This window comes from Aquila chrysaetos, chromosome 23, assembly GCF_900496995.4.
Source record: "Aquila chrysaetos chrysaetos chromosome 23, bAquChr1.4, whole genome shotgun sequence".
In the NCBI taxonomy this organism is placed as follows: domain Eukaryota; kingdom Metazoa; phylum Chordata; class Aves; order Accipitriformes; family Accipitridae; genus Aquila; species Aquila chrysaetos.
In genome coordinates, this window is record NC_044026.1 from 1,196,971 (window position 1) to 1,221,881 (window position 24,911).

The 24,911-nt window shown below is 46.4% G+C and overlaps 1 protein-coding gene and 2 long non-coding RNA genes across 10 annotated transcripts in view; 2 read left to right on the top strand and 1 right to left on the bottom strand.

Annotated features, from left to right (window-relative positions):
* The window catches only part of LOC115334527, a 36,416-nt gene extending 18,890 nt beyond the window's left edge, over positions 1–17,526 (top strand). For all 3 annotated transcript variants that reach the window (XR_005931194.1, XR_003921138.2, XR_005931195.1), the window contains 3 exons: positions 1,470–1,695; positions 4,629–9,715; positions 16,946–17,526. This is a non-coding gene — a long non-coding RNA (uncharacterized LOC115334527). The remainder of the gene's footprint in view (positions 1–1,469; positions 1,696–4,628; positions 9,716–16,945) is intronic.
* On the bottom strand, positions 2,191–24,351 carry LOC115334528. Of its 2 annotated transcripts, XR_003921140.1 has the most exons (5): positions 24,237–24,351; positions 22,578–22,741; positions 5,352–5,441; positions 4,328–4,483; positions 2,191–2,499 (listed from the first exon to the last, which is right to left on the bottom strand). It is a non-coding gene; the product is annotated as an uncharacterized LOC115334528 (long non-coding RNA). The 2 variants fall into 2 exon arrangements; XR_005931196.1 differs by lacking the exon at positions 22,578–22,741 and having other exon boundaries at positions 24,237–24,319.
* NAXD (NAD(P)HX dehydratase) overlaps positions 23,573–24,911 on the top strand; it is a 51,999-nt gene continuing 50,660 nt past the window's right edge. Inside the window, exon 1 of one of the 5 annotated variants that reach the window (XM_029998769.2) lies at positions 23,573–23,741. In XM_029998769.2, the coding sequence (XP_029854629.1) occupies positions 23,675–23,741 (67 nt within the window). In that variant the 5' untranslated portion in view covers positions 23,573–23,674. The other 4 variants (XM_029998766.1, XM_029998768.1, XM_029998767.2 and 1 more) reach the window with 4 other exon arrangements.

Here is a 24,911-nt window from a genome sequence, read left to right on the forward strand (position 1 = left end):
TTTTCATTTCTCCTATAGTCTCCCATCTTTCAAATGGCTTGTTAAATCCCCCAAAGCTACATATATAATGAATTTTTGATAGTTGAGGTTACAGACTCGTTCATGCGTCTGAGCCGGGGTTCCAGAACGTCTCTATTAATTTCTGCAGGAGCAGTCCTCTGCAGTCTTTCTTGCTCTGCTGAACACTCCTAATTTTGATTCATTCGGTTGGCATTTTGAGCTGAAGGCATTAAAAAAAAGGGTTGTTGCAAAGTCTTCATTAGCTTGTTGGGAATTTGCCATCCTGGCCAAAACCTTAGGAGTGACTTTCTTCTATGTTATTATTCATATGCCTTTGCTATTCCATCCCTCAGTTCATGCCTTCGATAAAGAGGATAATGAGGCCCTAATCTTCAACAATTTATTTGACAATCTAAGAGGCACTGGAAACAAGCAAATGACAATCATATACCATAAATTTTATTTTGCATGCATTTCACAGGCTTTTATGGGTGTGTTAGTGATGCTGAATGTGATTCTAGAGCAGATTACTTGGTTAGACACCTCTCCCTCCGCTACAGAAACAATAAGATAAGATGAAGACCCTGGACTTCAGGGTCTAAGACTAACAGGACTCAACTGAGGTTAAGAAAGTGTCAAACCAAGTTAGACCAATCGCTCTCATCCTTGTAAGCAAGGAAGTGTTTCTGCCACAAGCTGGCCCCCCTGAGACCTTCTCCACTCAATACCAGCAGCCAGTTTGGAGGCAGAGGGCGGGTAAATGAAACTGCCTCCACAGGGTGTGGGAAGATTACCGATGACAGACCCTGTGGCTCCCGTTGTGTGATACCTTCATGGTGTCACAAGGCATAGAAGGCAGCAAAAACCAACCTTGGGTTGTTTCCACACTGCAGGAGTTCTCCCCCTCTCCCCACCCCTCCAAAAATGTGACACTCTGTTGTCTGTGTTTCCCTGATCAAACATGCTTCTTCGCCAAACCATTTTGGGAGTGTGTTCTGGAAAACCCCAAGCATTTCTTCTGTACTACCTCAGCTTTCCAAGGAATGAAGAACAGATTTTTTTCCTGGCTCACTTACTTGCATCCAGACGCTTCCTAGAAAGTGTAAAAAGAAGCGTCTGTGTCCCTAGCCAACCTCAGAGGACCACCTGGTCAGTGCAACTGTTCAGTGAATAAGATCGCCTGCATGGTCCTGCCAAGCTCCTGTTACCACCAGCCCCTACAAAATAAGCAGGTGGAGAACCTACACAAAAGTCCAGAGAAAGTTTTAAGTCTGGAATAAGATTTTTATGATGTTCTCACACAGTGTTACCTTGTGGGTTGCTTTCTTCTCCCTCTGTGGCAGCATTGCCGTAGTTTGAGTCTATGGTTTGCTTGCTGGGGTCAGGCACCAGGGTTTCTATTTTGTGTGCCACTGGCCAAATGTTCAAGCCAACATACTCATGATGGCATGCTCACGGCTTTTTTCCAGGCTCTTATATGTCAAGAGGTATAAAGCACGAGCAACTGCGACCAGCTGCCCTCCCATCCTGCTCCATGGACACCAAAAAATGCAGAACCTGAAACTTAGCAAATGGATGTATTCCAGGGATTTGGATGAAGAAACTGAATCCTTCTTCACTCTCTGAGATACTTGAACAAAATAATACTGTAGGAAGGTTTTGCAGCGTAGCTGGGTGAAATGAAGTTTGAGGAAAGTAAGTGCTAATCTCTAACTTGAAATAATTTTTCAGATCTGTAACGTGTTGCTAATTAATTATACACACATTTTATGATAATTGGCTAATTCTCTTTTTAACTCTGGATAATGATAGTACACAAGAAACTTTTACAGGTACTGGTCACTTGAACAATTCAGATTTAACCTCACTTCAGGCTGATTTTATTGTCCTTTGCTTCCTTTCTCTTGCAGGTTTTGATTAATGATAGAACCTACAACACCATGGTTTTCAAGTTTCTTTTACAGCCTGTCGTGTGGAAGTTCAGCCAGTAAATTATTTGCCTGGTTTTCTTTCTCCCTTCCTTTATTAATTTGCTACAAAAAAGACACAAAATTAGTCAGAATTTATCCTCATGAAAGCTGATAATTTGCTCTTAAATCGTAAGCATCTCCGTATTTTTTCATTCTTAATGTGTTTGCTGGTTACTATTCTTAGTAATGAGACTACGATCACTAGTTGGTATTTCTTTGGAATTTCTTTAGCATGAGTTCAGTGTTAGCAACATTTCTGTCCTTCAGGATAATGCAAAAATAAAATATCTATAACTTAACTGGTATTCCTAGGGCTAGAGTTAGAGTCAGGGTTAAGGTTTCATCTCAGCATGGCATAATAAATGTGAGATGATCACTTGTAGATATTTATTAACAAGTCAGCTGTTCCATTCTTTATCATGCCTGGAGAAGAGCCATCCAGTCCTGATGGTCACTGTAACTGTCTATCATCTCAAGTCCTTCTGTCACTGATTCTTACGCCTTCATAGTTGTGTTCTACTTTTGTTACCTGTGAAGAGGGATGTCCAAGTTCAGTGGACATTGAAATATTGCCCCCAATCCACAGTCATCCACAGCAGTTGGAGCTAGTACCCTATGTTCTGTTTAAGTACAATGGAAGGAAACAGAGGAATTGTCTCTCCTACTTGCCTAACTTTTCACAGGCATTCGTTTTAGGATGACACATATCAACTTTGATGGTACATTTCCCTGGTCATTGATTATAAAAGGAGCCTACAATGACAATCTACGGCTAAATACCTTCAAACACCTAAATTAAAGCAAATGAGTTCTACCTTTGCCTTTCAACCTTCATAGGGAATGCACCTGCCAAGCAAATACACTTTAGCCTTGTCACAACCACTGGCGTAAGCTCAAATCTGATTCTGTCTACAATCAAAAATGGAGATTCATGTGTCCCTATTTCCTCACAGAACACTTGTAGGAGGAACGTGACAAAGGCACTACAGTCACCAAAAAACTTTCTAGTCCATCCACACACACCCAGAAGAGTACCAGTGTAATCAAGCACATACTTTAAGTGTTCCAGTTCAGAGTTTATTGTAGCTAAAAAGCAGATGAAGTGGGTTTGCTGCCCTGACCTGTGGACTGCAGTAGCCCAGCCAAAAGAAGGAATTTTGTTCTCCCTGGCAAAGGGAAGGAGCAGGCAGCTGTTGAAATGTTTATAGCCTAAATCACCACAGCTATTTTGTCCAGTGCAGGTGAGACAGAGACCTAAAAAGACCAACACTTCTTGGCACAATTCATAAATTCTGCTTGGAAAGGAGAGTGAGAAGTGATCCAGTGAACATGGTTAGCAAGGGGTAAAAATGCAGAATCCCAACAAAGAAGAGCAAAAATATACCTTGTAGAAATCTTTGAAATCCTAAATAATAATTTCCCTTTTTTAAAAAAGCAGCAAATCCTCTCATATCTTGACAAAGTAGGCAAAAAGTATTATTTCTATAGCAATAGTACCTGCAGGTTCTGGGTAAGACCCAAAGCCCTGGCTGTGCTGGACGCTGGATAGCACCTAGTACCTATCCCACCAGGCTCCCGTCACCCTCACTCCAGGGAGCTAACTTCAGTCCAAAACATGTGTAGATGCATTCATGAAGCACCATCGGTAGCTAGTAAGCATGACCAAGAGATTGAAGTGATGTGCCAGCAAACACAGTTACAGGAATTTTGGATGAGGGCATTCTGTTGATGACATGCATATCCAGCTGCCTGGGAAGGCATGCTCCTGTCCCTGGAGAATTTATGTTCCCAGCTTTGGGTCTGCAAGTTCTTAGCCTTGTGCTTAACTTTGAGCACATCAACACCTTCCCACCCTACCCTGGAAATCAGTTTGCACACTTGAGGTTATACAGGTGCGTATGTCTGTGAGGTCCTGCTCTGAAAAAGTGCCTAAGATGAAGTGGAAAGAGGCAATGAAATGCATCCCCTCTTACTTTTGCGTTGACTGTAAATAAAGTTCCCATCTCCCCATTTGTCCCTGTAACGTAAAGGATGTTTTTAGCAAACTGTATGAGCACGTGCACACCAGCACAGAATGAGACGTCTGTGTTTTGTGTTGGAAAGAAAGCATTTTACAGAATTAGGAAGCCACCGACTGTACACGTATCTATTCGGTACTTGCAAACCATCTTGTGGTATTTTGCTCAAAGGTCCCAGCAGCACGGGAAGCATTCTGAGGGTGGGTCGCAGCCCTGGAAAGGTTTCTCCTCACTGGAGGCTCACCTAGCCACAATCAGGGACCCAGAAGGTCTTTAAATTTCTTCATTGCGAGTGGATTCCAGCGCTGCTGTTTTAATTCATCTCTTGGGCACACTTACCAGTCACAAGCTTTACCTTGTTCAGTAAGAAGACCTCACAGTTCAGCTGCTGCAGGACCAGAGGCTCTTCACCCCTATGCAGATTCTCTAGCAGCCCCTTGCCCATAACTCCAAGCTTGTGAGCATTTGCGTGTTTCCTTTTCTCACTTCTGCCACCTGTGGCAAGGGAGACAGAGTCACACAGACTTGCAGGCACTCCAAAAATCACTTCTTTTTTGTTTTAACTAAAGGAAATATTGGAAGAACTGTGTAAAAGCTAAAAACCAAGTGCTATCCTTCCAATTCAATCTTTTATTTTCAGATGGTATGGCACACATTCAAGGATGGATAAAGAAGGAATGAGGAGATGCTCTATGATGAATAAAAGCACCAAATCAGTTCACAAACACAAAAACTGGACCATTTTCAAAAAAGTCAGGTGCACAGTGAGTGGAAGCTGTTCCAAGTCTCATGCTTATACAGCAGCCAGCAGATGTTTTACATCCATGTCTGAGCAACCAGCTCTCTTCTCATCAGTATTAAGTGTTCAGCTGACATTAAAGGGACAGACAGAATTAAAACTGAGAGCTCAGAAACCTAAGCAGCTTTTCTGAAGTTTGCTATGTCTACTAATTATTGCACATGCTTCTTTTTTTCTCAAAAGTATTAATGAACATTTTAAAAATGAGAAGAATCATGAGAAAAGCAGCCACGGACACATAAACAGCTCAATAATAACAACATATAAATATTCTCAAGCAATAAATGTGGAAAACACATATGAAAACAACATGACAAAATTTCAAGAGATTAGTATAAAAAATACAGGAAAGAGACAGAAGTGGCTGCCAAAGGCCTTTGAATACAGTCCTGTTAACCTCTTCCCCTTCCTGGATTTTGTGACCTGCTTTGTAAAGTAGTTACAGATTTGCATACCATGTCTGACAGCTCAAAAAATCACACCACTTTTACATAACAAATATAAGTAGAGATTATTTGGTATAATATGTCATAGATCAAAGAGCATTGGGGTCCAGGTACTCACTCTGACTCCACCTTGACTGCATACTAGGGGGAAAGCCAGATGTTTGTGCTCCTTTTCCTTCCGTGAGGCTCTTTTCCACCCGAGGAAGACCTAGACAGGTGAGAAAGGAGGGGCTGGTGATGTACTTGAACAGGTCCCCCAATGTGGGATATCAGTGACTATTAATACAGGATTTACCTTCGAGTGCACCTGAACCACAGTTTTGATATCAAGGTCAAGAAAGAATTGAAGCTCTACCCTAAAGGACTTAGAATATCTGTGCAAATGTAAGTACATGCTTATTTTTAAGGAATGAAATGAACTACTCGCTTGATTTATTCATCCAGAACTGAATCAGTAGATTGACTTTTAGATTAATAGGCTAACTTTTAAATGACAAGAGTTTCACTGTAAGTAATGTGTGGTTCAAAACTTCTTCTATTTTATATTAAGGGGAAAAAAAGGCTGTGGCGAGGTGAGCGGCTCTGAAGGCAGATATGTTCCAGGGGTAACGGGTTGTAGTGCAAAAGGTGCTGAGTGGTTGGAGGGAAAACTCAACAAATTTAAGAGACACTTTTGTATCCTGCAAATAATGTAATGTGGACTGTGTATGAATTGGATTTATTTGGATACCAGTATCTTAGTCAGACATCATAGTTTTTCTCTAGCCAGCTTAATACAGCTAAGAAATTTGTAACTGTAATGCAGATAAGTTTCTGATGCTGAGTCCCACATCCTATATACGTCCTTCATTCTTCCATCTGTCCTGGTAACAAAAACATGGCATCTGAACTCATACCCTACTTTTGGTCATTAGGTGTATTTAGGGAAAATAATGTACAGACCATTACTTTTCAGCACAAAGTTTCCAAAGCATTTTCCAGTGCAAATGCCTAACCCTACTTGCAAGACTTCTCCTTTGTATTTACCTTATCTCACAGTCCTTGGAATCACTTGCGGAGTCCCAGAGATGCTCAGAGCATGGACAGAAAACTAGAAGCGTAGAGGGTTCCTCTCTTTCTTCCCATAGTCAGCAGCTTAGGGACTTGCTGAGCTAAAGGTTGCACCCTTGCCACCATATGTAACCACTTCTGCCCTCTGTTCGTTTCTTTTCTTTCCTCTCCATCACTTTCTTTGAACTCCACATTCATTCTCTGCTCTTTTTTCTCCCTTATCAAATATGTCCTCATCTTCATTTTCAAGAACTTCCCTGGCATGTTTGCACTGTGTTGTCACTCCTGATTCTCTATAAAGATACTGATTCCAGCCACCAGCTGGCCATTTGTTGCATTTCTCGATGCATCCCTTTGGTGCTTCCTCCCATGCAGCCATCACATATGGGAGAAGAATGCCATAAACATTTATGCAGTGAATGCATTGTGCTTTTCAAAGCTTTCCAGCAAAAATCTTGAAACTCTTATGCTGCAGGTATGCGCAAAGTACTGTCACCCCCATGCTGACCAATAATGACTTCTTGATTTTCCTGTCTGCTTGTTTGTATCCACCCGAGTGTTGTCTCGTACACTTGGATTGTAAAGTTTTCTGGGACCCTGTCCTTTTTACAAGCTTTGCGCAATTCCTAGTGCAAGAAGGTCTTGATCAGTGAGTAGTGCTTCTGAGCGTGACAGGAATTACAGACAAGGATTCTGACAAAAAATAGCAGTTCTCACTCTTCTTCTGATACTCCAGTGCCTGTATTTTACAAGCTTTTCGGTGTGTGAGTAGACAGGAAAGATCACTTCCTCAGAACAGTAGGCAAAAATTTAAGCATAGCTTGGACACAAGGAACTTGAAAACAAGTTTCAATCTGAAGGTGATGCTTGGGTTATAAATCTGGCAATCAGAAGAATCGTGCTGTCAATAATGATTACAAAGGCTGTAGGAGAGAGGAGATCTTTTGTTGGGCAGACAGCAGAGCACAGTGATATATATGGGTTGCGAGAGAGGAATCACTTCTCTTTCAAGCTCTCTTGCTTAAAAGTGAGAAAAAGTAGGAGAAGATTCATAGCACTGCAACTCGCCAGGCTGCTCTGTGTTTGCATGAGCTGTACATCAGTCACTTTGCCCATCTGGGAAATGTAAGAGGCTCAGAAGTCCAGGCCCAGAAAATTCATCTCCTAGAGGGACCTAATAATAACTAATGTAAAGGTGCACTGTTATGTACTGAAGATGATCCTGCAGTCCCTAAAATCCAGCACTGACGGCTACTGTTTTTGTGGAGGAACGTTTCTGTGGCACGCTGCCAAGGGACAGTGAGAGTCTTTCAGAGGCAGATTTCTGCCCACAGCAGATGGAAGTAACAGCCTTTAGTTGCAAACAGAAGCCTAACAACAGCAAGAAAGGACACGACCGTGTAGAAACAGTGGCACAGACAAAGCTGATGATGCTTTTAAGGCAGATGCGTACCACAAATACCTTGTGAAGGGAATGTGCAATGAGCAGCGAGGGACCAAGAACCTTCTCATGAAGTGCAAGTCAATTATCTATGCATATATCCTCCTATGTTAGCCGATGGCATCTATTCTTAATATCCGCTGTTAAGTATTTGTGTGTTCACACATCTTATGTCGAACTGTGTAAACAAACTGTGTTTCCAGAAATGCTCTGTACTCATCTTATGTTCTACTGTGAAAATCCATTAGTAGTTAAATTCTTGTCATCCTTGTGCAATATACCAAAAAGATTTGTAACCTTGTTAGTGAACTCAGCAAAGAAAGAGATAAAAATAAGCTCTGATAATGTCACTGTGGGTCTGTTTGGGCTTTTTTTTTTTTTTTCCTTTTAGGTTGAGTAGAGGGTAAGATAAAAGAGAAATACATGAAATACATGAAAGTGCCCTTTCTCTTGTAAACCAGTGAGCTATAGATGTTAGTGCTGGAGCTATAAAATTTGTTTTTAACCTTCCCTACATGTTCCATATATACCCCATACGTATAAAGTGCTAGGGTTGTCATGCCACATCTTTTCAATTAACAGTGTTCACTGCAGACATATCTGGGCACTCTTGTCGAAGAGCCCCAAGTCCTACAGCTCCTGTCCACAGCCTCACCATAAAGACTATGCCCATGTTAGTAAGGCTGGCAGAGGGACTCTGAACAGATGAAGTTCTTGGGCTTCCCAGGAGCAGCCGATGCCATGTTTACGTCCTTCATGTGTCTACCATGTGAAACAAGCAAGTATATGAGCAGCTTTTGGGACATTCAAGGAGGCTTGCACTGAAGGATGCATTACACTCAGCTGTCCCAACCATCTGGAGTGTTTCTGTGTGGGCAAACAGGTTCGTAGTTTCCCCCTGCCAACACAGTCACCAGAGAGATGCGTGTGGTTCCCCTGCCTTCGGGGAACTCTAGGCAGCTGGGTATGTGCCAGATAGACTTGCCAAAGTTTAAGAAGTACCTTAGTGGGAGCAGGAGTGGGTCTTTGACTGACTGGCCTGGTAGGTGTCTAATTTAGGATGAGCTCGGTAGCTGTCCAGGCCCCAGTAACTCTAAGGACTTGGTCTCCATTGCTTGAAATGGAAGTTTAGGTATGTGGCTCACAGGCAGTTGCCTACGTTTAATAGCTAAATTTAGATGTCTACAATCTGGAACTGAATTACACTCCATATTTCCCGTTACAGCTCATGACCTGGCAAAAATACTCAGCCAGAAGTATCTTCTGAAACTCTTTGACCTCCTTCATTTCCACTCTTTCCACTACTCTGAAACAGTCCTCACACACCTCCACAATTAGGTCATCTTTGTCCTTTGTCACTTTGACCTCCAATTCTGAGTCTTTTTACTCATACTGAACAGTCTCGCTGCCTTTTTGTAACAGACATGAGACTTTGGAAGCCCAGAAAAAGCAAAAATTGGATCTCCAGACTCTGATACATTAATCTATGAATATACATGAGATGTTCATAGGTTAATGTATCAATAGGTGTCCTTTCCATGTCTTTGAGATCCTAGAATCACTGGAGGGTAGTTAAGATTAATCTTATGGCTGGTAAACAAGCTTTGTGCCCTCAAGAAAATGACTATACTAGTGGATTCTGGCTCAACAGGACAAAAAGCAAGGAGGGAGAAGGGCACCTCCGAACAGGGTCAATGAAAGACATGCAGAAGCACACACTTGACAGAAGAACTAATAACCGCAAGCATCTGTTAAACCTGATAAAGAGTATTTTTTCCATCAAATATTTACCATCCTGATATTACTCTGTAATGTTTTTGTCTTGAAACAATGTGATGCTTTTGAAAGGCAACTGAGTCACTTGCGTAATCACCAGGAACTGCAACAGGTCAGCAGCTTTAATAAACTCAGCCTAAGAGGGAGGGAAGTAGGTCCCCCCTCTGAGAAAGGAAAGACCTGAGGCCTCAGCCTTGACCCACAGGTATGAGAAGGTGTCGTGGTTTAACCCCAGCCAGCAACTAAGCACCACGCAGCCGCTCACTCACTCCCCCCCCACCCAGTGGGATGGGGGAGAAAATCGGGAAAAAGAAGCAAAACCCACGGGTTGAGATAAGAACAGTTTAATAGAACAGAAAAGAAGAAACGGATAATGATAATGATAACACTAATAAAATGACAACAGCAATAATGAAAGGATTGGAATGTACAAATGATGCGCAGTGCAATTGCTCACCACCCACCGACCGGCACCCAGCTAGTCCCCCGAGCGGCGATTCCCCGCCCCCACTTCCCAGTTCCTATACTAGATGGGACGTCATATGGTATGGAATACCCTGTTGGCCAGTTTGGGTCAGCTGCCCTGGCTGTGTCCTGTGCCAACTTCTTGTGCCCCTCCAGCTTTCTCGCTGGCTGGGCATGAGAAGCTGAAAAATCCTTGACATTAGTCTAAACACTACTAGCAGCAACTGAAAACATCAGTGTTATCAACATTCTTCTCATACTGAACTCAAAACATAGCACCGTACCAGCTACTAGGAAGACAGTTAACTCTATCCCAGCTGAAACTAGGACAGTATCCACCCCTTATTCTATACCATTGACGTCATGCTCAGTTCCCATACCTTTAGTTACATCCTGGTCAATCATCAACACCTTATCTATCACTTTGAGACATATGAACAATGATATATATATATATATATATACATACACAGAGATATCATTCCTTTAGTTTATGGGTTATGTTCATTAAATGTTCATTGAGTTCATTTAGTTCCTGACTCTGGGCTCCATCCGTCATACCAGTCTTTCTGGGCAGGAGGGATGGTGCAAAGTCCTCTCAGTCGGTAGAGCAGAGTTGGGCTTCAGTGCAGTATGACGAGCAGTTGACATTGGACGCAGCAGGAGGATGGTGTGCACCGTTGGATTGTTGCATGCTGGAGTCAGTTCTGGTTCCAACACTACTGCGCTTCGCTCAGTTTTATCACAGTTTTTCTTGCTTGATCTAAGTGATTCTTACTATAGTACTATGGATATAGCATATAACAATTATAGTAATGATAACATACAGTAGCAGGGTTATATAGCAACTAGTATCATACAGTTTAATTCTGGCTATTCTCACCTAAAATTAAATCCCCTTGAGGCACACATCGGACTTCCCCATCTTTTCGCATCACCCACCAAGTGCACCCAGGTCCTTGAGCAAAAGCAATCCCACGAATGGGTTTACCTTTGCCTGAGGCAGGAGTAACCCAGACTGTCTTCCCTAACATATTTTTTGTGTGCACTACAGGGACTTTATCCCCTTCTACAGTACGTAAAAATTCTGACTGGGCAGGGCCACCCCGATTGGCAGATCCTCTGGTGTTGACTAACCAGGTGGCTTTTGCTAAATGTGTATCCCAATGTTTGAAAGTTCCACCCCCCATTGCTCTCAATGTAGTCTTTAACAGTCCATTGTATCGCTCAATTTTCCCAGAGGCTGGTGCATGATAGGGGATGTGATACACCCACTCAATGCCATGCTCTTTGGCCCAGGTGTCTATGAGGTTGTTTCGGAAATGAGTCCCGTTGTCTGACTCAATTCTCTCTGGGGTGCCATGTCGCCACAAGACCTGCTTTTCAAGGCCCAGGATAGTGTTCCGGGCAGTGGCATGGGGTACAGAATATGTTTCCAGCCATCCGGTGGTTGTTTCCACCATTGTGAGCACATAGCGCTTGCCTTGGCGAGTTTGTGGGAGTGTGATATAGTCAATCTGCCAGGCTTCCCCAAATTTATATTTCAGCCATCGTCCTCCATACCACAGGGGTTTTAACCGTTTGGCTTGCTTAATTGCAGCACATGTTTCACATTCATGGATAACCTGTGCAATAGTGTCCATGCTCAAGTCCACCCCTCGGTCACGAGCCCATCTATATGTTGCATCTCTTCCCTGATGGCCTGAAGCATCATGGGCCCATCGAGCCATAAATAGCTCACCCTTATGTTGCCAGTCCAAGTCCACCTGAGCCACTTCAATCTTGGCAGCCTGATCCACCTGTTGGTTATTTTGATGTTCTTCAGTGGCCCGACTCTTGGGTACGTGAGCATCTACGTGACGTACTTTTACAACCAGATTCTCTAGCCGGGATGCGATATCTTGCCACAGTGCGGCAGCCCAAATGGGTTTACCTCTGCGCTGCCAGTTGCTCTGCTTCCACTGCTGTAACCACCCCCACAGGGCATTTGCCACCATCCATGAGTCAGTATAGAGATAGAGCACTGGCCACTTTTCTCTTTCAGCAATGTCTAACGCTAGCTGGATGGCTTTCACCTCTGCAAACTGACTCGATTCACCTTCTCCTTCAGCAGTTTCTGCGACTTGTCGTGTAGGACTCCATACAGCAGCCTTCCACCTCCGATGCTTTCCCACAATGCGACAGGACCCATCAGTGAACAGAGCATATTGCCTCTCATTTTCTGGCAGTTTATTATACAGCGGGGCTTCTTCAGCACGCGTTACCTCCTCCTCTGGCGACATTCCAAAATCTTTGCCTTCTGGCCAGTCCGTGATCACTTCTAAAATTCCTGGGCGACTGGGGTTTCCTATGCGAGCCCGTTGTGTGATCAGTGCAATCCACTTACTCCACGTGGCATCAGTCGCGTGATGTGTAGAGGAGACCCTCCCTTTGAACATCCAGCCCAGCACTGGCAGTCGGGGTGCTAAGAGGAGCTGTGTTTCAGTACCAACCACTTCTGAGGCAGCTCGAACTCCTTCATATGCTGCCAATATCTCTTTTTCAGTTGGAGTATAGCGAGCCTCGGATCCTCTGTATCCTCGACTCCAAAACCCCAGGGGTCGACCTCGGGTCTCCCCGGGTGCTTTCTGCCAGAGGCTCCAGGTAGGGCCATTCTCCCCGGCTGCAGTATAAAGCACATTTTTAACATCTTGTCCTGCCCGGACTGGTCCAAGGGCTACTGCATGAACAATCTCCCGTTTAATTTGTTCAAAGGCTTGCTGTTGCTCAGGGCCCCATTTAAAATCATTCTTCTTCCGGGTCACTTGATAGAGAGGGCTTACAATCAGACTGTAATTTGGAATATGCATTCTCCAAAAACCCACAACACCTAAGAAAGCCTGTGTTTCCTTTTTATTAGTCGGTGGAGACATAGCTGCTATTTTGTTGATCACATCCATTGGGATCTGACGACGTCCATCTTGCCATTTTATTCCTAAAAACTGGATCTCCTGTGCAGGTCCCTTGACCTTACTTTCTTTTATGGCAAAACCGGCTTTCAGAAGGATTTGGATTATCTTCTTCCCTTTCTCAAAGACTTCTTCTGCCGTGTTGCCCCATACAATGATGTCATCAATGTATTGCAGGTGTTCCGGAGCTTCACCTTTTTCCAGTGCAGTCTGGATTAGTCCATGGCAAATGGTGGGGCTGTGTTTCCACCCCTGGGGCAATCGATTCCAAGTGTACTGGACACCCCTCCAAGTAAAGGCAAACTGTGGACGACACTCTGCTGCCAGAGGGATTGAGAAAAACGCATTAGCAATGTCAATTGTAGCATACCACTTGGCTGCCTTTGACTCTAGTTCGTATTGAAGTTCTAGCATATCTGGAACGGCAGCACTCAGCGGTGGCGTAACTTCATTCAGGCCACGATAGTCAACTGTTAGTCTCCACTCCCCATTAGACTTTCGCACTGGCCATATGGGACTATTAAAGGGTGAGCGAGTTTTGCTGATCACTCCTTGGCTCTCCAGTTGGCGAATCAACTTGTGGATGGGAATCAGAGAGTCTCGGTTGGTGCGATATTGCCGCCGGTGCACCGTCGTGGTAGCAATTGGCACTTGTTGTTCTTCAACCCTCAGCAACCCCACAATCGAAGGGTCTTGAGAGAGACCAGGCAGGGTAGACAGCTGTTCAGTGCCCTCCGTCTCCAAGGCAGCTATACCAAAAGCCCATCGATACCCCTTCGGATCCTTAAAATACCCTCTCCTGAGATAGTCTATGCCAAGGATACACGGAGCCTCCGGACCAGTCACAATGGGGTGTTTCTGCCATTCATTCCCAGTTAGGCTTACTTCAGCTTCCAATACAGTTAACTCTTGGGATCCCCCTGTCACACCAGAAATACAGATGGGTTCTGCCCCTTTATAACTTGATGGCATTAGAGTGCACTGTGCGCCGGTGTCTACTAGAGCCTTATACTCCTGTGGGTCTAACGTGCCAGGCCATCGAATCCACACAGTCCAATAGACCCGGTTATCCCTTTCCTCCACCTGGCTGGAGGCAGGGCCCCTCTAATTCTGGCCAGAGTATCCGGTATTCACTTCTCGTAAAATTGGCTCAGAAGTCCCTTCAAGAGGATCAGAAATAAGATCAGCCCTTCTGCTCTGTTTGGAAACTGGAGCGGCATTTTTCCTAGTAGAATCCCCTTTTGTGGTGGTTTTTCCTCGCAGCTCACGTACCCGTGCATTTAGGACCGAGGTAGGTTTTCCATCCCATTTCCTCATGTCCTCTCCATGATCACATAGGTAAAACCACAGGGCACCTCGCGGTGTGTACCTTCTATATTCTCTCTCTTGGGCAGAGGAGCGCTCACTCCTAATAGCTGAGACATTGGTCCTTACAGGTGGGCAATAGGACATATCCTCTTTGAATTGTTGGAAATCCTCGGACAGCTTCTCCACAGCCGAAATGCAGGCTTGTAGGGAGGAGGAGAGATTTTCTTCGTATTGACGGAGTTGGCGAGCCACTTCATCCACTGTCGGTGCCTCTTCGTCTTTCCAGGTCATTATTGCCAGTGAGTTGGCATAGGACGATGGTGCGCTCCGTACAAATTTCCGCCACATGGGTCGTGTGCATTGGACTTCGTCTGGATCTTTGGGTAATTGTGGGTTGTCCGGGTCATGATGAATCGTCTCTAGCACAGCTAATTCCCTCAGATATTGGATACCTTTTTCCATGGTGGTCCACTTGCTTGATTGACATATAACATCTTCCTTAAAGGGGTACCTTTCCTTCACACTTGACAAGAGTCGCCTCCAGAGGCTGATGGCTTGTGTTCCTCTTCCAATTGCCTTGTCAATGCCACCTTCCCTGGCAAGCGATCCCAGCTGCTTGGCTTCCCTACCTTCTAATTCCAAGCTATTAGCCCCATTGTCCCAGCATCGGAGAAGCCAGGTGATAATATGCTCACCTATACGGCGGCCAAAATCTTTTCGCATATCTCGCAGCTCACTCAAGGATAGGGACCGGGTTATTACCTCTGGTTCTGCCTCTTCCTCCTGTTCCCGTGATGGCCCTGGTTCACCTTCATCCTTTGCTAAGCGAGCTGATTTTTTATATTTCTTTTTCTGTACGGGGGCAACTGATACTGGTGCAGGTTGATCCGCTGGTTCAGTTGCAGTATCACTCGCCGGGTTTTGGATATCCGCAGCGTCTGTCGCCAAGGTTTGGGTAGCAGCATCTGTCGCCAAGGTTTGGGTAGCAGCAGTGCTCGTCGCTGGGGCTGGAGGGACCGCAGTGCCTGTTGCCAGGGTTTGGGTAGCTGCTGTGCTCATTGCCGCGGCTGGAGGGGCTGCAGTGCCTGTTGCTGAGGTTTGGGTAGCCACAGTTCTCATTGCCAGGGCTGGAGGGGTCACAGTACCTGTCACCAAGGTCTGGGTGGCCGCAATGCTCGTCGCCGGGGCTGGAGGGGCCGCAGCGCCCATTGCCGGGGTTTGGGTGACCGCAGTGCTCATTGCTTTGTTGTTAGGTCCAGAGACCTTCTCTTCCCCTTGGGGGTGCTGAGTTGTGTCGAACAGGGCTCGATAGGCATGGGCCAGGCCCCAGCACGTTGCAGTGATTTGTATCTCTCTGGAGCTGCCGGGGTGACAGCATACCTTTTCCAAATATTTTACTAGTTCTTCTGGATTCTGCATTTGTTCAGGGGTGAATTTCCAAAACACTGGAGGTGCCCACTTTTCTAGGTACTTGCCCATACTACCCCACACACCCTGCCACTCATAATTATCCAGCCTCGGGGCAGACCTCTGGGTGATCTTCTTAAATAGTTGTTTAACCTTAAACAAGAGCTGAACCACATTCAGAAGCATGCTAATTCCCAGCAGTAGGGCTAGGACCGTGCTGGTATCAACATCCCAAGAGTATTCAAATTTTTCAAAATTCCCAAACACCATTGTAACTGGACTGAAGGAGAAAGGAGAGGGGAAGAAAGGTATCCCACTCATAGACTGGTTTTCCAAGGAGGAAAGGTAAATGGTATAATTATTAATAGTTTCCCACAGATGGCTCCCGCAGTATAAAGGTGACAATGCTGAGTGCAAATACCGGATTAATTCCACAACTGATGACTTTATCATACCATAAACCAGTGTTATACAATACATCAAAGCAAAAACCTTAATCCACCTCCCACGGATGATAAGCAGGAGAAGAGGGACTACATACAGCAAGCGAGGTGATACATAACAGAACTTTAAAAACCAGAGCAACAACTCTAAGAACACATAAATCAACATAATGACCAGCGACTATAAGACCAATATAATGAATGCTTATAACAAATTTGTTTTAACGAGCTCTGGTCAGGTTTGTCGTTATCTCAACCCTTCGGGCCCCACGTTGGGCGCCAAAATGGACTGTCGTGGTTTAACCCCAGCCAGCAACTAAGCACCACGCAGCCGCTCACTCACTCCCCCCCCACCCAGTGGGATGGGGGAGAAAATCGGGAAAAAGAAGCAAAACCCACGGGTTGAGATAAGAACAGTTTAATAGAACAGAAAAGAAGAAACGGATAATGATAATGATAACACTAATAAAATGACAACAGCAATAATGAAAGGATTGGAATGTACAAATGATGCGCAGTGCAATTGCTCACCACCCACCGACCGGCACCCAGCTAGTCCCCCGAGCGGCGATTCCCCGCCCCCACTTCCCAGTTCCTATACTAGATGGGACGTCATATGGTATGGAATACCCTGTTGGCCAGTTTGGGTCAGCTGCCCTGGCTGTGTCCTGTGCCAACTTCTTGTGCCCCTCCAGCTTTCTCGCTGGCTGGGCATGAGAAGCTGAAAAATCCTTGACATTAGTCTAAACACTACTAGCAGCAACTGAAAACATCAGTGTTATCAACATTCTTCTCATACTGAACTCAAAACATAGCACCGTACCAGCTACTAGGAAGACAGTTAACTCTATCCCAGCTGAAACTAGGACAGAAGGATAGTTAAGCCCAAACCTCCGGCACTTCTTTTTCCTTGGTGAATTTGATAAAAGTGCTTTTCAACCTGATAAACACAGGGTGCATTAAGACTGCGCGTGCACAGCTGCAAATGAAAGGCATCACATTTTATCTCAAAAGAACGGCATTCAGTTTGCTGATTTTCCTAACCAGCAAACTCCTGTCTGCTCTGAAGCATTATAAAAGAGCTCTTCCAGAAAAAAACCAAGAGTGATTAATATTTAATTCCCAATGCTTTCCCTCCCCGTTACACAGTTTCTTTGTAGAGAAGCAGTTCTGAATGCCTGAGCAGAAGGGGCAGCCTGTTAAATCCTTTTTAGGCTGTTACAACCTTAAAATGTGCCGCTTTGGTTGCCAGAATAGAGGCAGGACCAGTTACTAGAAGCCTCAGGGAGGTGACTTTTTGTCTATGCAAGGGAAATCTTTCTGCTGCTTGTGACAGATGAACTGATAAGTGGCTGGATGGGGACTGCGAGCAACAGCAATAGAAGGTGGACGCTTGCCATGCCAATATATCTCAGAGACCAGATGGAGTTTTTACTGAGCAAAATGTATATTTTATTACTCCCTAGGAGTGGATCAAATAAGTTCAGTGATAATCTGGTTTCCGTATAACAGGAGGAAGCCTTCACGGCCACTTGGAAGGCAGTGCCTTAAAAGACTTTTTTACAGCAGGTAACTCGCCAGCTGACAACTGGGCAGAAGGTGGCTTACAGACTATTTCTTTGGTCCTCTGCCGTCACCTGCAGAAACGGCTCACCTGTGGCACGTAGAGTATATCGTATGGAAGTGCAGAGCAATCCAGTAAAAGTGTGTGAGGCTCGGCACCCAGCTGCGGTGCCTGCTCCACTGCAAGGTGTTCCCTCACATTCAACGTAGTGCTGGGACCCTCTTTGCAAACGAAATCACAGAGCAGGGACCAAAGCATGCTCTGCAGTGGGACAAGGAGGTATTCAAGAGAAAAGAAGGGGAGAGTGGGGATGCAAAGGCTAGGGGTGCTAGCCTGAGGGAGTGGGATGTATAATTAAAGAATGGGGAAGGTAAGAGGAGTGTCCTGGAGTCCTTATTTGCAGAGCGGGGGTACCTGAAGAGGGCTTTTAGCCCTCCTCTCCCTGCCTGGTGTTGAAGACGTGAGTCAGCGAGATACTACTCTTCATGAAAATGTGCTATTAGGAGAACAGGATTCATTGACGTGGCATGCCTTTCTGGGAAAGGTGTTAACAACAACGAAGGACAGAAAATGGAAATGTGGGTTTGAAAAGTTTATTTTACTTCACATGAAAGGACAAGCTTCTTTGTGGAAAACCATTGGCCAAATGAAGTAATTTAAAATTGCCATAGGTTATTTGGGGCTTGTCTGTCAAAAATAGGTACCGTTTTAATTATCATGATAGAACTAAAGCAACACAATTTCCCTGCTATCTCAACTTCTTAACAAGTCTACAGTTTTATTTGTATAAAGGTGCTTTATACTGGGATAGCTATTCCCATACAGCAAGGAAAATCATCATTCTGATGTGTCATCTTTATAACGACATAGTTATACCCACCCTCTTTCTTACCCTGTTTTGGCTTTTATTTTTTAAATGACCTTCTCCTCCCCCAGTGGGATTAATTATACCAGTAAAACTTGCAGAGCTAGCCTTGGCGTGAAGAAAATGAATTGCTGCTGCCCATACACTTATACAGCTGTGGCCACAACAGGAAGAAATAATACACATGCATATATGCTGACTTTCAAGTAGAGGATGCTGTAATCAAACTCAGGTACTCATGTTAAATTTTAACACCTGTATATTGAAGAGCAGGCATATTGCGGACTCGAGTGTATTTTCCATATACGAGATCTCAGGAATATGTAACATGAACAGCTCTCACAGGGAGGAAGGAGAACTACAGCTTTTTCCTTTGGGCAACAAGATTATGCACAACTCCAGAAGCCACTGGAGGCAGACATCACCCGTGGCATTATAGCAATCTGAGACTGCCTACAAATGGAGGGCTTAGGGGGTTGTGGGGAAAGCAACTACAAAGTCTCCAGAAAAACCTGGGGACACAACTACTGAAGTTGATATGCTGGATCTGTGAGATGACTTGCAACGTATTGCCAGAAAAACAAAACAAAGAAGCAAGGTACCTGAAAGGGGAACCCTTCAGCGTTCAAATCCCTTTGTGGATATAGCATGTAGTCATCTTCTAGCAGTCATGTTCAATATATACTGTGTTTCCACGACTGAACTGAACTGTGTCACTTAAGCTAAAACCAGTTTATCCTTTACAAATCTGTCCATCATTCTGAGTATCCATGTCTCTCTTCAATGCACATAAAGCTGAGTTTTGAGCAAGGGGTTGACTTTTGTGTATGTACAATGGATAAAACAATACCCAGGCAAAGCTACAACACAACTAAAATAAAACATGATGTAGCTATTGAACAGTTAAAAAGTGGTATAAATAGGTAGTATATTTCATAAAAATAGCAGTGTTCTAAATTGTGTAAGTTAATGGATTTGGCAAATGTTACCTTCTGCCGCCAAAGGACAAAGCAAAAGCAGTTTTATGGAAAACTGTATCACTCCACAGTATTTACTTTGAGTCTCATTATTCCCTATTGAAAAAGAGACCATTTGTTTTAACTTTTTGGATGTTGCTTGAGAGGTGTGCAAGTTTATGTGTGGTTTTTTGCACTAGATACCAGGAACTTGTTTGAAGAAATTGGGTGCGTCCAAAAAACCCCTGTTCACTTCTGTTGCAGTACATAGATCATTCTTATTGCCTGCTCTAAGAGGAGGACAAAGCAGACACATTCTGTTTATTGTTCCTTGATATCTGTTTTTTTCACCATTAACACTCAGCAAAAAGAAAAAAATCCTTGCTGTTCACTTCGGATAAAACAAAAAATATCTAGTGAAGCACAGGGCTTGACAAATATTATTGTACTGAATATGTCTAGAAGTGATAGTATCTGTATGGCCCTGGTAAAAATATGAAGAATTACAGAAGCTGTAGGGACTAACTTATTACACAGCATTTAATCAGGTGTGGGTATATTTCTTCTCATTTACAGTTTCCTTTCCCTTCTTCAGCCCATGTGACATTCCTGTTTAGTAAACTTTATAGGTAAACCAAAGCATGCTGATGGGTTTTTGTAACAGCTTGTTGTTAATTGCTTGCTGCTATCCTTTCTCTTGAATATAAAAATGCACAGAATTGTAGTGACAGGAATAAGTATTATAGCTTCAGGTCTTCTTACTCTGTTTTTAGTTTTCTTGCAGCCTAGAGACATGAAAACTGAAAAACTAAAATTTACACCATACAAAAATACATTTCGTCCTGTACTAAGAGAAACATAGTATTTGGTGTACAACATGCTCATTCCACTCACTTTAATGGCAGTAAATATTACTGCTAATAACACCTGCAGGATTGCCCCCCTTTTTATCTTAACACATATACCATTACTGCCTTCTATATTACCACTATCAAATCCAACTCCTACAATTTAGCTAGGTAAACATTCAAATGAAATTAAGACTTTCCACTTTTTCGTCTTTTTCACGATGAAAAGTGCTTCCAGATTTCAAGAACAAAGAAATCTTTGGTCATATTTTACGGGCAGTTTCAATTAAAGCTACTTACTACTTCTGAGTTCTTCCATTCCCTCACTCCACATGAATGCTTAGACCTCCTGTTGCTGTTATTTAACATGGATATGTTAACATGGGTATAATATTTATAATATTTATAATATGAAATGGTGATTCCAGTACAGGCTGACAATTACTTGAGTGGAGAGAACGCAACCAAAGGATGTTGCAAGCTCTGCTATTGCCACCTGCTGTCCACGTTCACCGTGGAATGCCTTGGGTAGGCAGGGTTGCGCAACGGTTACCAAACGGATGGCAAGGACCCGGGCTGAAGTGCTGAGTGGGTACAAAGTGATCAGAAGCAAAAAGCAGAAATACTGTGAACAAAGATTCGGCAGGAACCTGCAGAAGAAGCTGCAAAATGGTCCAGAGTGGTCACTATTTTGGGGTCTCTCCCTAGGGACATCTAGCTTGCAGTCCATACCTCACCCTATCTATGCATATACATTCTGTTCCCAGCAAGCATCAGCTGTCAGTGACTGCTGCCATCTACTACTAAGTCAAACCTCCGAGCTCTTGCCTACCTTGACAGTAGTAGGACATTCTCAGGTCAGCCATTGATGTCTAGCCTTTCTTTGTGTAGCAGGGGAGGAAGAGGTTGCTGTAATTAATCCACTAATGAGGAGGCTATGTTATGGTGACAATGCAGCTAGAAAAGGGTTAAAATGCGGGAACTGAAGACTGAGATCAAGGGAAGGAGGGGCGAGACTCTGAGAAAGAGGTAGGGGCCAGCAATGGAGCAATAAGCAATGGAGCAATAAGTGATGGAGCAGTAAGCGATGGAGCCAGAAGGATTTTGCCCAAAGCACGAAAGGGAACTCTGCAGGGTCATTCCTCCCTCCATGTAAGAGACGGACAAGCAGACAGGCAAGCAGACAAAGTGACAGGGCTGTCAGAACAGGAAACTCAATAAAAAATGCACAGTACAGTATATATCTAAAGAAGTAAATGCCTCTTGAAGTCACTTTTTCTCTATGATGGGCATGTGAACTTTTGCCTCGTACACCTTTCGCCTTCTGTAGTTCTGTAAAAAGGCTTTTTTTCCCTGCCTCATCCCCCGGTTAAGTAACATGGCTGATGCCGGGCTCAGAGATGGCACTAGTAGTTATGGATTCATACTGTACATGGTATGGAGATGGCAGACAGTAGTATACCAAGAGAAGGTACCTTGAGTTAGATGCAGAGCAGCAGAATGTTTGAGGAGCAGCAATGTGTTTTGCCCAAAGTTTTTACACTCATGTTGGCCAATAGTAGTAGCAAGGCTGTTTTAGTTGATGTCAAGGTTGTGCTTAACAACCCAGACAACTTTGGCGTGGAGGAAGCCCACAGATACCCTTAGGTTTTCTTCTACATGTGAATTGAGAATTGGGTCCTGGAAACTTCACTGATTCCACAAACAACTTCTGAGGGTTCCGCAGCATCAGAAGAACTTGCTTCCATCTCTGCTACAAAAGAAACCAGAGAACCCAGTGAAAAACAACATTACGATTATATCTTTCTTCCTCTCTCTTTTGTTGGGCACAAGACATGTTTTTGGTGGAGCCAGAGATACTGGATGGGATGAAAAAACCATCCGCATCATTCTTTCCCTGCTCTTTTCCAGATGTTAAATCAGTGCTGGAGTTGCAGGAAATCTATACGCTCTTTATCCTTCCAGCTGGAATCAAAACATGAGTGTAAGAAATGTGGTATTCAACAACTGGACCACCTTTTTTTCTGGGTTAAAACTCATGTAAAAATTAAACGTGATTGGCCATTGAATCTCTTTTGGGTTGCCACACAGTCAGATAATCAAAGGGTAAAAAGCATTCCTTGTGCTGACTGAATAGAGGGCAAATTTTACTGACCCGGTATTGCCTTTAAAAACATACCAGGTATCAGGACCTACAGAAGAGGTAACTTTTCCATAAACAAGTTAATACCCGACAGTGAACTTGTCAGGCATCGAGGTTCCTGCTCTGGTACCTGGGTTACCGTTCAGTCTGGGTTACTACAAGCTCAGGTTGTCTGTCTTGCAGTTTGCCGACAGCACGGCTCTTTTAAGTGATGCTTCCGAAGCTGAAGGGCACGAATCTCTCCTGCTTGGGTTTGGTCCGGGTAAAACCAGCAGGTCTGTTTGACCACAGCTTCTACGTAACACAGAACAGTAAAGGAAAATGTTGTCTGTCTTCACCCCTTCAAAATACTGATTGAAACATTGACATTTTACTGCTGTATTTAGGCTAGAAGCTTCTGTGAATTAATAACGACACTCTTGCCTGAAATACCCAGGAGTCTAGAGCAGAAATTACAGCTGTTTTGAGTGTTAACATTTCAGATTTCTCATGCGTATCGTCACATTAGTTTTTCCCGGGTGCCGCTGTATTTCGATGCATTGTCTAGATTCAGTAGGTGCTGTAGGACCAGAGGTGAACATCAGCTGGTTATTCCACCAGCTCTGGTGTGTTTTAAAGAAAACACTGCAAGAGTACTGCTCTAAAATGATGTATCCAAGCTAGGAACGGCAGCTTGGGAAGGAGCGACACTCGTAAGTCAGGGGTTTGCTCAGAAACGCCCGGCGAGGTGAGGGGCGTGAAGGGCTTTTACACGCTGGGAGCAATAAACGGCCGTTCCTCGGAGGTTTTAATTGCTGCCCATTAAAAGGGCCGGGAAGGCAGCTCCGAAGCCCCGTTGACAGCCGGGCCGGGCGCTCCCGGCTCTACCTCTCCCGGCCCAGCCCCTCGCCTCGCCGCCCGAGACCCAGCGGCGGGGACGGCGGGAGGCCCGAGGGCGCCGGGCCCAACGCCGCCGGAGGAGGCCGCAGCGGCCCCGGCCGGCTCCGCGGGCGGGCGGGCGGCCGTTCGTTCCGTTCCGTGCCGTTCCGTTCCCTTCCCTCAGCGCGGCCCGCCCGCGCAGGCCCCGCGCCGCCATTGGCTGCCGCCGGGGGGGGGGGCGGCCGCGGCTCGCCGCGGGGAGGCGCGGAGCGGTGGCGGGCGGGTGCGCCCGCGTAGGCCTGCCCTGCCCTGCCCTGCCCGGCCCGGCCCCGGCGCGCCCGGCCCGGCGCGGAGCCGGAAGCCGCGCCGATGAGTTGTGTGCGCCGCTTGCCTGCGCGCTTGGCGGGGCGTGTCGGGAGCCCCGCGCCCTGGCTAGGTAAGAGGGAGAGCGCGGAGCGGAACGGAGCCCCGGCCTTCTCCCCCCGGGAGGATGCGGGGACGGGGCGCTGCCGCCGGCGCCCTGGCTGCGCTGGCTTTGGCCTTGACCGCGGCCCTCTGGCCGCGGCGTGACGAAGGTATAAACATCTCCGCGGCGGGGCTCTGGCGGGACCCGCCCCGCGGGGAGGCGGGCCGGCCGGGCGGGTGGGCGCCGGGGGCTGCACGCCGAGGGGGCCGCGGGGGAGCTGAGGGAGGGAGGGAGGCGGCGGGCCCCCGTGACGGGGAGGTGGGCTGGGCGCCGCCGCCCCGCACCTCCCGGCGGAGGACGGTTCGCGGAGCAAAACCGAAGCGAAGGGGCAGGGGCCGGAGCGGCGTGTGGGCGGCTGTGGGGCCCGGGGGGGGGGACGACGGCCCGCCATAATGAAACCCGCCCCCGCCTGCAGCGGGAAGGGAGCGGGAGCGGGGTGGGGGGGGGACCGGCCGGGCCGCTCACCTGCCTTGCGAAGGGATGGCCGGGGACCGGGGAGGGGGGGGGGGGCAGCGCACACAAACCCGACCACCGCCACCCCCTTTCCCAGGGGTCCGCCGAGGGCAGGGGCTGCCTGATCCAGCGGCGGCCTCCGGGAGGCGGGCGGGGGCTTCTGTGGCGGCCCTCGGGGGGGGGCGAGCCGAGCCGGCTGCGTCCGGTCTCCCCCGCGCCGCAGAGCAGAGCACCGCGGCTCCCGTGCGTGTGTGTGTGTGCGGTAGTGCGGGCCCGCGGGAGCCGGGGCTGAGAGAGACTCTCGTCGGCCCCGGGGAGGGAGCAGGGATGTTTCCTCCGGTGCCGGCGCGGCGGTGCGCTGGGGTGAGGTAGGGCGCGGAGCGGAGCGGCGGGCTCCGGGCCGCCGTGCGCCGAGCTGCAGCGCCCTGCCCGTGTCTGTGTGCGTGGGTGGGTGTGCAGGGATCGCCCTCCACTGCGGCGGGGGGGGAGTGTGGGAGGGAGGAGGAAGGCGCACTGTGATGAGCAGGGCCTCCAAGTCCAAGCCGGCGCCGTCGTCCTGCCGCTCCCGGAGGAGCCCGGGGCGGGGGAGCGCCCGCCCACGGATGACTGCCTGAGCGGGGTAGCTGGCGCGTCCTGCCCCGGGGGAGAGGGCCGCTCGTTTATTTTTCCGTTTATCGTTGTTTTAGG